The following is a 13027-nucleotide window of genomic DNA, read 5'->3' as shown; positions in this document are numbered from 1 at the left end:
TGTTACGCATCCAAGGTCAGTCAATATTACATGCAGGCTACGTAACTTACCGCGGTGCGACTCCAGCTGAGACTTAAGTCAAGAACGTGTAAAGGAGCAGGTCAGAATAACGAAATACAGTGATACAGTCTCTTGTAATTGTGCCAGTGATTGCTAACGTTTTGAGTAATGGGCACACACTTTTGATTGGGGCTCGCTTTCTTCGAACTCAAGTTAAGTTGTTGTAAAGTGTCTGGAAGTTTGTCGAACTTAACGTACATACATGTACATGTATGATGTAGCTTCCTATGCCAGGTAAGCTACCGTGATAAGATGCGCCTCGTGGTCAGGTGGTGAAAGGTTTCCCCTGAAGTAGTGTACTGTTAGCCATCAGAAAGTGGCAAGAAATCCTAAAAAGCCAAATTTAGCAGGGAAAATATCGAACACAATTTTTCAGACCTGTTTCATAGGGTTTGTGCACGGGGAGTCACATGGCGTCTGTTTATGGAGCACTTCCCTAACTTGGCGTAGGCAGTGCTAGGGCCTACTTAGAAAACACTTTTCATACCAGTCTCATAATGAATTGAAACCTAGGCTAGACCTATTCATACATAACATATTATGTCAGCTAAACTTCAAAGTTTGTCTTTTCTGTGGTGCAGTAATGTTCAGATGAATCATGATGGAGCTGTTTGATGCAAACTTATTCTCTAGCTCTATTTGCAATATGGAAATATAAGAAAGAGGACTTGAAGGAAATAGTTTATCCAGAATGTAACAGCTGCAAATTTTGGTTTGATTTATTGCAGGAACATCATGGTGTCCACTGGTATGGTTGCCTTGGCAACCGTTTCATCACTGCTGTCATTGTCTCTGGTTGCATTCATTGTCGCTGTTGTTTTTTTGCACTACCGTCACTGGAAGTACAGTCATATTCCTGGACCAAAGAGACGCAGGTTTGTAGACCTGTGCATGTATCCATAAAACAATATCTTCCTTCTCTTTTATAAAGTAGGCTGTTTCTCACATCAAGTTCATACTTGTATACTTGTTTGTAATGGCTCTGTGGCATATTTCTCTTCATTGCTTTATGACATGGGCTTATTCTGACTTCAAATACATGTGGCAAAGAATCAGTCTTACAGAATTTAAATTGAAATTGTATGACATCTGATCGTGATTCGCGATCTTTGGTTTGCCAGTGTTGGCCGAGAGTTGAGGCTGCCTCGGGCATGTCCTATATGGTCGTAACACACCCCTCTAACATCACCACTGGTGTAAATGGTCAATCAAATTATTTGCTCTTCACCAGAAAAAGAGTAAGGACAGGACAGAGAAAAATTGAGCAAATGGTCATATTGTTTTAGTTTTAACTTTCTTTTTGTTGAGTCGCACACTCAGTGCCTTTGAGTTGTGGCCAGCATTGAGTGCACATACAAAAAATTTCATAAGTGAGCCTGGTCTTTGTGCAAGATTACATGTTCTGTGGCATTTAACACAGGTGATAATTTCATGCGTTCACTGTGTTCCAACTGCAAGTAAGTTCTGGTGTGAGGCCTGCATTTGTCCTTTGCTCTTGTACCTTTCTTGAATGGCAGGGTTCGGATAGTTTATTTGGAGTATAAAGCCAATACTTCAACCACTGTAAACAAAGTTGCAAAGTGTACTTATTGACACATTTGTCTACAAGGGTTTTCCTAGCCAAAAATGCAGTGGACACTCCAATCAAAATGGACAGCTAAAAGTGGGCTCAGATTTAAACAAATCTGTTAACTAATAATTATGTACAAACTCAAAATCTGAAATGAAGGAAAGAGATGACCCTAAGAAGGCCTTTGTGGCACTAAGCAGATGATGTTTGTGATATTCCTTTCCACAAATGAGGAGCTAATTGAATTTGTTACAGTTGTGAGTCATGGTTGTGAGTCATGGTTGTTAGCCGTGGTTGTGAGTCATGGTTGTTAGCCGTGGTTGTGAGTCGTGGTATCTTTTGTTTCTACAGCTTTTTCTTGGGGAATATTCAGGACTTCAGGGAGTATGTGGCCAAAGGGAAATTGATTGAAGATGCCATTAAAGACTGGTGAGTGAAATAACATGATGAGGGAATAAAAGTAACACCAATTCCCTCTCAGAAGCACTCTGTGTTTTGTCCTCTTATTTCAGCCCAGAAATTGATTATTACAGTCCACTCTCGATATAAAGAACACTGTTAAAACAAAATACTGTCATTAAGATCAATCCTACTTTCTTGAATTCTTATGGTTTGTTTTTCCACTCCTTATAACAAAGTCTTTGTCATAACAAAGTAAGCTGTCTGGTGCCTCAGACGTTTTTATATTAAGTTCGTGTTATCAAGTCAATGATCAAGTGTTTTTATACTCTGCAAAGGGTTCCTCTTGCTTCTCTTGGGGTGGCATCCAGTTCATTGACGGTACAGTTAGATATGGCCTGATGCTTGGTTCCTTTTAAGCAAACAAATATGTACTTGGCCGATCAGGAAAAAGGATGCAACTAATGCCCAAGCGGCAGGCGAGGGCATCATCAGCATTCATTCTCCTGAGCTGGTCTTAAGTCTTAGTTTAAAACTGGCCAAGCACATATTTATTCCCATTCGTAAATACTGTTTCAGTCAGAGAGTCAAAGGAAATCAAAATACTAGAATTTTTCTTTTATTTTCCCGAACACTCCCGTCCATTTTATGGTACATTCTTTGTGCAAGTAGTCCACAAGAACATCCTTATATGGACTTAGCATGCGCGTGGCCATTCCTCAGAGTCTAAATAGGAATGAATTAAACTCTCTTGTATCCAGCCGCCAGTGCATTTTTACACAACGGGCATTACCAAATCACAGCGGGCATTATCAAATGTTAACATACAGTCACGCTGCACGTTGTTGAATAGGGAAACTCTCTGAGATATTCATGAATGTGTCTTTGAATGCATGCAGGGCGGATGAATTTGGACCGGTTTGCGTCGTTTGGTTTCTACACCGATGCATTGTGTACTTCAATGACACCAGAGCCATTAAGGTATGTTGGAGACACTAGACCACACTGTCAGTTAATGAAAATGAATGAAAAATCATGTACATAAATATCTAGGCATCTTTAAAACTTGCTGAAGACCTCAACTGAATACTCAATAGCAGTAGTATTAGATTCTCCAAGAGCGCTGAATCAAAAAAGAAAGGAAACTTTAAGACGTCAAAATGTCCCAAAATGTGGCAGATTTTGGTTCCCAAATAACTGTAGCATTCACACTTTTACTTGCAAACATGAAAACGTGCATCAGCATAAACATATGCGTCAAATAGAAGAGTTAAAAATGGACATTAAATGTTCGTGAAATGAGACTTTAAGGTGTACAGTGTACTTTCACTTTAAAACGACCATATTTAAAAAAAATGTAGGGGCTCTTTAATTTGCTGGAAGAAATGATATTTATTTGTAGATGAGGCTGTTGTAGAATTTGAATGGAATTGCATTTAGGTCGTAAGTATGATTGCCAGAGAGTGTTCTTAGCGGCAAATATGTAGCCATTGCTGTTTAGCCAAATATGAGCCAATTTCAAAGCAGTTTTTCCTCTTTCCTCTCAGGAAATCCTGGTCTCAGGCAGTCTGAAGTATCCTAAAGACTGGACTTACGACGGTATTGCAACTGTCTATGGTGCACGCTTTCTGGGCCGAGGTCTGGTGACAGAGAGGAATCATGAATTGTGGCTGAAGAGACGGGAAATTTTCAACCCAGCTTTTAGCCGAAAGTAAGCACTGCGATCGCTGCCCTGTTGGCATGCAATTCCATTTGCTCCATAACCTAACGGATACACTCACAGTTTTTTAAGTTAGAAAACTACATGCACATGTAATCAACATAAACTAGGATTTTGGATTGTATGGATAACGATAGGTCTTTGAACACTGGCACGTCTGTTTTTCTACCATTTTTATGTATGAATGCATTAAAAAAAAATTTACCAGCTTCACTGTTTCCAAATCTAGGTCTACATCATTTGCAAATATTTGGCACATATTGACAGTAGACTTCCGTTTAATGTGTGTGGTTTATGAACATATTCCTCACCAAATTTGTGGCAACGAAGGGGGCATTTGTTTGTCAACACGTCACTCTGGTCTTTGGTGTTTTTTTTCTTGCTGGTTGTAGCTACTTGAAGACGTGCATCAGTCAGTTCAATGCCAGCTCTGATTTGCTGGTGGGTTACCTCAAGTCCAAAGCTGATGGCAAGACAGGTGTTCGACTCCTACCAGAGCTGAACAAGGTCACGATAGACATCATTGCTAAGGTCAGAATTATGCTTATGATAGAGCAGTGACAAGTAACATAACTGAGATACCAAATCAAAATTGATGGGCGGTGGTTGAATTTTTCCCCTTAGTTTATAATGTGAATACTTCTTTGCACGTTCCAAACAGCGTGTCTTAGAGGGAAGCACAACTTTACATTGGTCAATTGCTAATAAATGATGCGAGAAACCATTTTATTCAACATCCAAAGTGTGCTTACCTTTTTTATTTTCACTGTGCACAGCTCAGTGCAGATCAGGACAGTTCGCAGGAATGACTTGCTGCTTTTTAATAGTAACTGTGTAGATATTTGAGCACTTGGGAAACAAGCAAACTGTCTCTTGAAAGCATTTCTGATGTTAGTCTTGTAAACACCCTGTTTGAGACCAGTGCATTGTAATAAGTGTGCAACACGTTGTGTTCTGGTATTTTGAGAAAATTCTGTGAAAGAGTTATCTCAAACTGTCCACAGCGGGGGTGTGATTCCTAAGGACTTGAGGGGATGTTTGACATCATAGTCTTGGATTTTCAGAGCCTTAATCATTCATGTCTTGCTGCTTTATTGGTCGTCCTCCCCTCCATGGTAAGATTGTTCATAATCATGGCTATTTGTGAATTTGTCGGTGAACTCGTGCCTCGTGAGTCACTTCAAGCCCTGAACTGTCACCATGGTAACCCCAGTGCTGGATGTTGTAGATTTCCCTTTACCCTCCATTGTCACCATTGCCACAGTGCTGCTGCTAGTTAACCTCCAAAATTGGGCTGAATGATCTGTATGATGTCCGAAAATTCCTTCAAATTAAATGCATCCTGATTTCGGATTCAAAGAAAGTTGTAATGATTAATAATCAATTGAATAAGTTGATCGTCATTGAGGCATTGATATTCAATTGATTTGCATTGATTCATCACCCAGAAATGGTCTTAAGGTGTACTTGAAGAGGGTAACAACTGACAGTGAATTCTCTCCTCTTCAAATCAATGTTCAGACTATTTGTTGGATTTTTTTGCTTGGATTGTAGATTGCTTTTGGCTCAAACTTTTACCAGTTTGATGCAGAGAAGATGACCTCATTCAACGAGGAATTTGATACGGCTCTCAGAGGAATGAGGATGCAGTTTGAGAAGCCGTGGTATACGGTAAAGGCGGCACCTTGTGGATTATATTTCTAGATTTTGTCTGTTAAGTGCAACTTTTTAATTTTTAATTTTCGGTACTTTTGTGATTGTATGTGCTCTACAGTTACATTGAATATGTCAAAATGAAAGTTATTAGACCGCAAAAAAAAATCTAGTTTCCGATCTCTACCTGCTTTTAAGGTTTCTTTTTTTTCTGTCGTCAAATTTGCAATAGATTATCGCCTCCGTATTTGTTTCTAACAGTCATTGTTGCTGCTAATTCAACTTAAATTGTTGATGGGGTTGAAAGTTCCTCTTCCTCAAACACACAACTACGTATAGGTGAAATAGTCCAAACAGTGCAGTAAATCCATCCACCATGTTACAAAAAGGCCAACTTATGTTTTTCTAAATGACTCAGCTTTTCGTTATTTATGAATGCAAACAATATGAAATGAGTTTTTTGTGTGTTTTTCTGTATTATATTACAAGCCTCATTCTGCTCAGTTTTGAGTGCTTTAGAAAGAAAAGTTTCCCCGGAGAAGAGAAGCTTTAAAGACATTAGAAAATGCCCTACCACAAACGAAGAAAATCACCTTGAGTTTGGATTATTGCCATCTTCCTCCAGCAGTCTTCAAACTTCCTCTACGATATTAAACTAAAGCCACCAAATTAAAGAAAACAAGCAACCTTCAAATCTGATCTGGGATAAATCTTATCTCCACCTTCTCTAAATGTATGTGACTGATGGTCATCCCTTGCAAATCTCCGATCCTAGCGTGGAAAAAATTGGAATTCACAGAAGGGAGGTGCAAAAGAAATGAAAGAAAAGGGGGAAACAGGACGCAAGTCACTAATTTGCGTAAAAATATCTCAGAATGGACTCTCTCCACCATTCGTTGCTTCTTGTTTTGCTGCTGATGCCCCAAAGATTTACCCCTCGGAAATAATTCATACAGCACTTCTGCTCGGAAAGGTCCATGGTTTGGTGAAGTTTGCTGATGTCTGCTAACGGAAAATCCATTGTCATATTCGAAACTGTGAACTGGACAAATAACTTTGGGGATTTTTTAATGCCGTCACCAATTTTGATGTTTTGTCATCAGTTCAACCCATCGAGATCAGCGCGGGACTATCGCGCCAAGGTCCGCCAGGCCATCCAGAAGTTAAGAGAGACCGGAAGGATGATCATCCAGAAGCAGATGAAAGCCTTAGGGAGAGGGGAAGAGCTCAGTAACAACATCCTGTCCTTCATCCTTCAAGCCTGCCAGCATTCGGCGACAGGAGGATTGGACATGGAAGAAATGGTGGATGAGTTCACCACCTTCTTCCTGGCTGGTAAGTTCCAGTGACGGAATGGTCCTCTGGTACTGACATTGCAGACAATCCGGCAAAATCCAAAGTGAGATTTCACCGGAGATCAATCAGTGGAAAGGATCAATTTAGAAATGTCAAAATTGTCCCATCTCCCGTTCAACCAAAGGTGAGTGGAATCTGCAAAAGGTACTTGTACTTGTCAGCTCTTGGTTTTCCGATAAAAATCTAGATGACGAAATTGTCCTCCAAGGCAAGATCTCATGGACTCTGTGCTAATGGCTGATGTGTCTCTGTGATTTGGTGTTTGACAACAGTCAGAGGACTTGATGTTTGACGTGAATTCACGGATGGATCCCTTTTTTTGTCGTAGTTACATCTCCTGGCTCACTGAAACTTTCCTTTTAGACTGATTGGGAACAAGTTTGGCAAGATGATGTGTGATGTGTCTTTCCTCCTTTTACCCTACTACAGGCAATGAGACCACTGCCAATCTGTTAGCGTCAGCCATGTTGCAACTGTGCCAGCATCCTGAGGCCATGTATAGGTAATTATATTCATTTTTTTTGGAGTTTTCACCAATTTTTCCAAAAAAGTTGACAAAGTTTATTTTTCATAGAGGTCTGTTCTGAAAATTCTGTCATCCGCTTGTTCAAAATCAGTATTCCTACACAGAATTTATGCCAGGAAAATGAACGTACGAGACAGTACAATACATCTCTTATGCAGAGATGAAATGAAGTTTTGGAGTCTCTCCTGTTGCATATTTAATCAATGTTTTGGGTGTTTAGGTCTTATTTGATGTGAGCCTGCCTTTCGGGTCAACTTTAATCTTCTTTTTTCCATCACAGGCTGAAGACAGAAGTGGATGCTGTCGTTTCCAATAAGGATTACATCCCATATGAGGATCTGTCCAAGTTGGAATACACAGTAGCTGTAAGTACCTGGTTGCTTCTATTAATGTCATGCTTTACAGTTTCAAAATGAGATAGAATTTAACTTTCATGGTAGAGTAACGGTCCGGTGTCGCTAGATTTGTTGCCGTCAAATACTTTGCACTTGCTCTGGGCACAAGTATTATTTTCCGGCAAAAATACAGAGACTTTTTAAAAATGACAAGATACTGCAACTGCTGTTCTTTACAAAGTTGGACTTTAGGAATGGTGCCCCTTGGTGGTCATTTGGTCTTTTGGGTGACATATCCAGGGGTGAGATTAGTCAAGACTTTACCTCATTTTAGGTTTCTCTTTTCATCAGGTTTTTCATAATTTCAGAATTTGAAATACATTCTCTCTTAACGTCTTGAAAGTTTTGAGTTTTCCGCTGAGATGTTTTTATGTATGCATACAAAGTGATATGTAACGCAAGAAATGGGTATTTGAGGGGTGTCTTGAGGCAAACACAAAATGTACGCCGTAGGGACCCTAAATCGCTGTTCATGGGCCCCTCAAAACCTCTGGTGATGATTTCGTGGAGATATTGGTTTTCTCCAGTCTCATCCCTCTTTATCACATTTAAAACATTTTTAATTACCTTTTTATCACCTTTTTAAAACTCGGAGACCGTGTTGGGAGCAATATATGCTACACCTTCCAGCAATGTCGCATATGCCACTTGAGGGCGCCACACACAATCGAACTACATGTATCAGGGAATTTTGCCTGGTAACCAATGCACACACTATAGTGCCAGGTCAAGTCAGTTGCTGAACAACCATGGCCTTGAATGTGTTTATCTTGTTAATGTTTTTCTTTTGGGGTGGGGACTCCACCCAATAATAGGTTCTGAAAGAAACACTGCGGTTGTGTCCTCCAGGTAACGGCACCGTCAGAGTCGCCAGTGAAGACACGCTGATTGACGGCATGAAGATACCTGCCGGTACTACACTGGGTGTAAGGCATTTCATTGTCTCTGTAATCTTTTGCTGACTGGCATTGCTTATAAATGAGTTACTCTGACCAGGGAAAGTGAGTTTACTTGCAGTTGGATCTGTAGCCACTCTGGTACTGTTCTCCGGTCTGCAGGTCTCATAATAATGCTACAGTAATACTAAGCTGTTCTTTTATAGTGCATAAGACAATTATAAAAATCTCTTTGGGCTGAACAGGTGCATTTTACGTTGAAGTTTAAATTGTTCCAGGGTGGGGCAGTTTTTTGATGTTGGTGTGGAAGATCGTTTCAAAGTTCAGGTGCGGAGTTTTTGAAGGCCCGTTGATCAGATGATTTCGTTAAAACTGGATAGGGAATGAGAAGATGTTTGTTGCTGAAGCAATGAGTTCTTGATGGCTGATATTGGCTCATTGAATCTTGGAGAGAAACTGGGGCTGTTTCCTTGTGTGCATTTGTAAATCATAACCAGTACTTTAAAATTTATCAAGGATTTCACTGGTAGCCAAGGTTTAAGTCTGTTTTCACTTTCATGATTGTGTTATTTTAATTTTAGTGTTGATTTTCTCAGTCACTTAACTCATTTTTCATACCGAGCCACAAGGACTTTTCCTCCGATGTCTTGACGTCGTCTTCATGCCAGTTTTATGAAAATTGGACAAAGCACTCTCGCAAAATGCCCAGTTGGCAAAAAGTGTGTTCCCTGATTGATGTGCTTCTGGAGAGATGCCCTCTACATTCAACTTTCCATTTATAATTGCAGGTGTCCTTTTACACCATTGGCCGCAGCGAGAGGTACTGGACCAATGTCATGGAGTTTTCTCCCGACCGTTTCCTTGCTGGAGATGGAAGGTAACAGCCCTGATAGATTCCTTATCTTAGTTTAATAGAGGTCGAGTTATGAACCAGGCTTATTTTAATTGAGTCTCTGCATGGAAAGTGCAAACTTGCCACATAAGGCCCACAAATTTAATATGTAAATTAAAAGAAAGTTAGCAGGCTTAAGGAGAAGGCCATTTGCTCCAGGTTTCTTTACCTTCTGCAGAGAGATTCTGCTAGGATTGAAACACCAGGCCATCTATCTTTTAGATCTGTATAATGTATTTGAGAACACAGTACCCAGAAAGCAGTTGGTACTACTTCTGTGGTTTGTTTTTCTCCAATTTAATATGGATATGCTATAATGCACATAGGTGCCTCAAGGAACTTGCCAGAAAAGCTAAGATATTTTCACAGAAATTGCTGCAAAAATGGGTCTCATTAGTAAAAAAAAAGTGAAAAATAAAAAAGGGGAATTTTCACAGAAATTGCTGCAAAAGTGGGTCTCATTAGTAAAAAAAGGTGAAAAATAAAAAAGGGGAATTGTGCTATCCATGGTTGCTTGCACCTCCCCCCCAAAAAAAATTAACTTGGCAACACCCATGCTCACAATGTGATGTGGCCTTATCTACTGTATTTGTAGTTCCTCCGGTGCCTTCATGCCATTCTCCATCGGTCCCAGGAACTGCATTGGCCAACAATTTGCGATGGTGAGTGTTCTGGAGAAAAAAAAAATTAATTAAATACTATTGTAAAAGTGAAGCTTTATCACCATATTGACGGTATTCTCCAACAAAATTGTCCCAGGCACAGTAGCACCTTTGGACAGAAATACTGACTTTTTAAAATGACAAGATACTACAAGTACCATCCCCAATGCAATTTTACCTTACAAATGCTGACCCTAGGTGGTCATTCGTTCAAGATTTGTGTGACATGTTTTACCTCATCATCAGTCTCTTTTTAATAAAGTGGGAGGGCTGCACACATGTTCAACCTCCATTTGTTAGTTTAACCATAGTGAACAGACTCCATGGGAATCACTCAAGGGTTGGGACGAGGGTAGATGTCACCCATTACTGCATAGGCCCTACAGAATTTGCCAGAATGCTTTGAAGCGCCCTCTATCTTACGGCGTAGGAAATCTCTGCAAGTTACACATCGTCCAGTGTGAAACTGATGAAGAGGACGGAAGTGTCCTGTTTCTTTTTCAAAATTCAAAATTCACTTGAAATCGGGACTTGAGAATGAAAGTGTGAACATCTCAGTATTTTATGCCTATCTTGTACAGATTGAAGCACGTATCCTGTTAGCCAAACTCCTGCAGAACTTCAGTTTCAGCCTGGTTCCGGGACAGGACTTGGGGTGCGTTGTTGAAACCACCATGAAACCAAAGGACGGATGCCAGGTCTTCATAACGCCAGCGGAGGAGAGTGGGCATCAACCCACCGGCAGCCAGTAAGACTGAGAAGGAACAAGGCATGTCCCCACGTTGAAGGTTAAACTGACATCACACAAGACGCTGTTTATTGATTAATTTGCTGGCGGGGGGGGAGTGGTCAGAGGGGCTCAACCTTGCCCCATCTTTTTTTGCATGGGGGAGATTTGTCAAGATTTTTCCGGATTTCAGGATTTCTTTTCATTTTCTTGATTTCAGGGTTTTTTCAAAAATTCTCTTTTTAAATCTGGAACATCCTGAGTTTACGGTGTTTTTATGTGTGACAGTTTATTTAGAACACAAGAAATGGATAGTTTAAGGGATGCCTTCAGCCAAACATGAATGTATGCCAGAGACCCCACACTTCTGTGGGGCCTATAACCTTTGTGGGATTATTTTGTGGGCATTTCCTATTCCTCCAATCTCACCTCTGTATTGGGCAGAGGAGAGATAGGATTCACATCCGTCTGTATGTGCACCAAACTAGCCAAATGTAGCTTTTCCTATAATGGTCAACAGTTGTACAGGGTATTGTATACTGATAATCTACCACATTGTACAGTTCTTCTCGTGGATTTAATAAGAAATTTGGAGGATGTGTATAGTCTTGAGTAGAGTTCTTAGTTTTGTAGAGTAATGGTTTCAGATCATATTTTGTAATGTCTGTAGTAATGTAATGAATACAAACAGTACATAATTTGGCAGCAGGGTTTGTAAATTGAAATATATTCTGTGTACATTGATTTGAGCCAATTGTTTAGTTAACTGTATGCATCGTGTGTTCTTAATAATTTGTGTGAACTATTTTACTACTCACCATAAAGACGGGTTTGATATTTTTCTATCTAAAGCAGATCACAGTGTCCAATTTTTACTCATTTCAAAAAAATGAAAGCCGTATCCAAAATTTTGTGAAGTTTGTGTTTTATTTTACATAATATACGTTGGATTTTATCTGATGTGAGTTAAGTCATGAATGATAATGTACATAGATGTGACAACAGGGTATTTCATGATAGGATATTTTTAGGACATTTTGTTTCAACAATACAAGGTTTTCTGAATATATTTCACAAAAAGTTACATTTTTAAGATTGTAGAATTTTTATGATGAATACCTCTGACAGATATTATGGTTGTAGATATCTATTTCTGAACTACACAGAATTTATCTAGGAAAGCATTTCATTTGTATATGAATAGCTCTCTGAATATTTTGTCTCTGGAGTATTTAGCAATAATTTTGCTACACAGAGTGTATAAATTTTCAAATGTAGTAGTATTTAACATGTTTATCCAATAGCCAAATGGACCATGATCATTTATGAAACTAGGTTTTATGATATTAAACCTTGCACAGAGTAATAGTTAGGTGATTTACATATGCTGGACTTACTTTTTTCTGTGATGTATTAAAAAGATTGCAATGTAAATCTGTGCTTGACATTGTTTGTGAATGGATGTTTCCCTCACCAATAATCCATGATTAGATGGATTTCAAATGACTTGTATGGGTTTAGTTAATGGGTAACTTTCCTTCAGTAGGCATTTTGTGAGTTTAATATGAATATCTGGTACACCGAGTTCTTTAAAGTCACATGAAGATAAGTTTGAATTCTCCACACTAAAGACGATGTTGCTGTACCCTGCGATTTGGGGCAATCCTTTGTTTAAAGAGTTGCACACCCCAAAATCTTGGAATCTTGAAAAAGATGCTTATTTAACTTACCATAGCACTCTTTCGCGTACTTTGAATTAGTCATTATTAGAAAGATATGATTCCAGAGCACTGCCAGTCGATGTGAAATTGGATTTGTCGGGATATCACACTCCTCCAAAGGCAAGGTCACTCAATCCGTTTTGCTTTTGCGCGACGCCAATCTGCGTATTGTTTAATTTGGTTTACGAATGTTCCCTTCTGTTCACATCCAAATCACTGCATTCATTCTTAATGGCTTGCCCCTCCATACGTAAAAACAGCTTTCATATTTGGTCTTCTCACAATTCACAGTGGGGGCGGGCTTATGAATTTGAAATCTGTATTTTAACACCTGCGGGAAGATAGTGCGAATACAAGGCTCCCATGTTAACAGAATTTTAAGAAATACATTTGATTTATTACAGATAAATTACAGATTATTCAATCCACATACACAAGACTAGGCAGGGG

General features: G+C 39.4%; 1 protein-coding gene across 2 annotated transcripts; it reads left to right on the top strand.

The window, feature by feature from the left end:
* Window positions 1–8: 8 nt before the first annotated feature.
* On the top strand, window positions 9–11606 carry LOC110979280 (cholesterol 24-hydroxylase-like). Of its 2 annotated transcripts, none has more exons than XM_022234938.2 (14): window positions 9–100; window positions 789–935; window positions 1982–2059; window positions 2929–3010; window positions 3577–3740; window positions 4142–4280; window positions 5304–5420; window positions 6506–6737; window positions 7188–7260; window positions 7565–7649; window positions 8495–8605; window positions 9364–9452; window positions 10063–10129; window positions 10711–11606. In XM_022234938.2, the coding sequence occupies exons 2-14, from the start codon at window positions 796–798 to the stop codon at window positions 10879–10881; spliced, it is 1548 nt and encodes a 515-aa protein (XP_022090630.2). In that variant the 5' UTR covers window positions 9–100; window positions 789–795; the 3' UTR covers window positions 10882–11606. The 2 variants fall into 2 exon arrangements, with proteins under 2 accessions (XP_022090630.2, XP_086994087.1); XM_087137961.1 differs by lacking the exon at window positions 9–100 and adding an exon at window positions 131–294.
* Window positions 11607–13027: the final 1421 nt, after the last annotated feature.

This window comes from Acanthaster planci, linkage group LG01 (assembly GCF_054643075.1).
Source record: "Acanthaster planci isolate LZ-2023a linkage group LG01, COTS_SCS, whole genome shotgun sequence".
NCBI classification, from domain to species: domain Eukaryota; kingdom Metazoa; phylum Echinodermata; class Asteroidea; order Valvatida; family Acanthasteridae; genus Acanthaster; species Acanthaster planci.
This window is presented reverse-complemented; position numbering and strand designations above follow the sequence as displayed.